The 2723-nt window shown below is 41.9% G+C and overlaps 1 protein-coding gene across 1 annotated transcript; it reads left to right on the forward strand.

The window, feature by feature from the left end:
* The first annotated feature begins 471 nt into the window (after window positions 1–471).
* On the forward strand, window positions 472–2426 carry LOC118732365 (piggyBac transposable element-derived protein 3-like). Its single transcript, XM_036461495.1, has 2 exons — window positions 472–1548; window positions 1607–2426. Exons 1-2 carry the CDS (start codon window positions 1291–1293, stop codon window positions 1814–1816), a joined length of 468 nt encoding a protein of 155 aa, XP_036317388.1. The 5' UTR covers window positions 472–1290; the 3' UTR covers window positions 1817–2426.
* The last annotated feature ends 297 nt before the right edge of the window (window positions 2427–2723 follow it).

Here is a 2723-nt window from a genome sequence, read left to right on the forward strand (position 1 = left end):
ACTCCCGTATTTCACGAACCACCTGACCCCAGCGAAGCATCAGTATGAGTTCCGTAAAGTGCATAGTACAACAACAGCACTGAACGCCATAAACACTCAGATAACTCGTGGCCTTAACCCATTAGTGCATAAGGTCCCTTTAAAGGGGCGGTCAGCTTTTGCTCTCTTACTCTCCCATTTTGCAATACAGATCTCATGTAAGTTGATGGTATAGTTGTTGACATTACACCAAACCAGTTTGTGATTGATTGCAGTGCAGTAAACTTTAAATTGTGTGATTTTTTTTGCGAAATATGGAACAAAAACTAAAAAAAAATATCAGAACACGTGGGAGGTAAGTAAATGTGAATAACAAATAAATACAGGTGAAATTATTTAACAATTTTAAATGCAATTATCTTAAATTTATTGTAATAAACAAATTTAAGTGGTTGTGAGTGATAAAAATATTGTAATTTGTGAATAATACCGTTATTTATCCAACGTCCCTTATAAGGGACGCTATGCAGACAGGACAGTTAACAATAATATTTTATTACAACAATAATATTTTATTACAGACTAACAGTAGCTGAAATACTGGAAGAGATCGAAGCTTTTGATGGTCAGTTGCAAGAACTTAACATTTTTGCAATCCCACCATTGGAGGAAAATGAGACCGACCAGGATTCGGACGGTAGTGATGACGAACACGAGGCGAACTTGGATCATCTCGGCCCGAAATTATTGACTGCGGAAGGCGAGATCCAAGACGAATTCGATGACTGGAGTGACAGTGACGATGAGCCACTGGCTAAATACAGAAAAACCGTCAGTTCGAGTGTGCGTGCGGGAAATGCCTTGCGTTGGCGAAAAGTGGACCCGGTGTACGACATACAAACGGAATGCGAAACAATACCGCCGAGTGCCGAAGCTCAAGCCGCCAGTTCGCCTACTGATTTCTTTGAGCTATTTTTTTTCTGAAGGCATTATAAATTTTTGTGTTGAGCAGACAAATTTATATGCTCTTCAGAAAAATGTTGACCTGAGAATGAGTATGGACGAGGCGAGAGTTTTTATTGGCGGTATTTTGATGTCGGGGTACGCAAAATACCCCAACAAACGTTTGTATTGGTCGGAGAAATCTGATTCGCCAAGATTGCTAGCGAACAGCATGAGGCTGAATCGATTTGAGAAAATTCTAAATAATTTCCATCTGAATGACAACACGCAAGCCCAGGGTACCGATCGGCTTTACAAATTAGGCCACTAATTACTCACCTGAACGAGGCGTTTCTAAAGCATGGTGGAATGGACGAGAATCTCTCCATTGATGAGAGCATGATACCGTATTATGGTAGGCACTATGCTAAACAATATATCCGTGGTAAGTCCATTCGATTTGGATTCAAAAACTGGGCTCTGAATTCCAGCGATGGATATATGCTTCAGTTCGATGTGTATATGGACAAAAATGCAGAGAGCGTCCCACAAGGATATGGAGTAGGAGGTGACAAAGTGGTTGATCTCCTCACGAAAGCAAATGTACCACACCATAAGGGATTCAAGGTAAGAAATGAAATGTTCGTCATATGATATTACAATAATAATATAATTTACATTATAGCTTTTCATCGACAACTATTTTACGTCCGTGAAACTGTTGCGCAATTTGGCCAGTATGGGGATTTGTACATCTGGTACAATTAGAGACGGTCGCATAGAGAAGTGTCCTCTTCGTAAAATAGCCGCCATGAAAAAGGAGCAGCGAGGATCCAGCGATTTTCGTTTTACTGACGATGGATGGCAAGATTCTCGTTGTAAGATGGAAAGATAATAATGTGGTCACCATTGGCTCCAACTTTGATACCATCGATATCGGGACGTGCAAGCGCTACGCGAGAGGGCAAGGTGCGATACAGATACCACAGCCGAAACTTCTTCAGCGCTATAATCAAGGCATGGGAGGCGTTGATAAAATGGACCAGATGGTGGCTGTGTACCGGTCTAGAATTAGACAGCGTAAGTGGTGGTGGCCCATATTTGCATATTTGTTGGACGCATCGATCGTAAACGCATGGATCCTTATGCGGAAAGTTCATCCGAACGACCCAAATTGTGGCACTCTGCTAATTTTTCGCAGGTACATAGCCAATTCGTATCTAGAGAGATACGGAATGCCGTCCTCAAGAGGATCGAGTAGAACCAGCATCAACCCTGATGCGCGCTACGATGGAAAAAACCATATGATTGAGTACTCGAATACGGATAAGAGATGTGCCTATTGCGGAAAGAAGTCTAACTTTGTATGTACTAAGTGCGAGAAAGGGCTTCATCCGAAAGAATGCTTCAAGCAATATCACACTTCAAATGCCCATACTGCATAGTGTCCCTTATAAGGGACGGTCCCCAAAACCCCCAAAACACATTTTTTTTAATAAATCGAATTAAAACTACTTTATTAGACTTATTTCAATGCATAATGATAAAAAAAAAGGTAAGTATATCGCCAGGGAACTTCATGCACTAATGGGTTAACCGAAACCGCCCCTGTGAAGAACAAAGCGTTCGGCACTGTCAGTCATTCAACGCTGATAGAAGACAGAGGCCTCCTCTCTCCCACAGGGACTCAAACGGTGGTGGCGAATTACCTGAGTGGTCGACATTCGTCAGTAATTTTCAGAGACAAAACCAGCAAGCCACGTAAAATTAAACCGGTGGTACCACAGGGTGGTGTCCTGTCC

The sequence above is a fragment of the Rhagoletis pomonella genome, unplaced genomic scaffold, assembly GCF_013731165.1.
Source record: "Rhagoletis pomonella isolate Grant_MI unplaced genomic scaffold, Rhpom_1.0 Rhpom_scaffold_19279, whole genome shotgun sequence".
Lineage (NCBI taxonomy): Eukaryota > Metazoa > Arthropoda > Insecta > Diptera > Tephritidae > Rhagoletis > Rhagoletis pomonella.

Coding starts and splice junctions, on each gene's coding strand:
- LOC118732365 (XM_036461495.1), top strand. CDS start 1,291: ATGGACGAGAATCTCTCCATTGATGAGAGCATGATACCGTATTATGGT. Junction 1,549..1,606: donor CACACCATAAGGGATTCAAG/GTAAGAAATGAA, acceptor TTTACATTATAG/CTTTTCATCGACAACTATTT.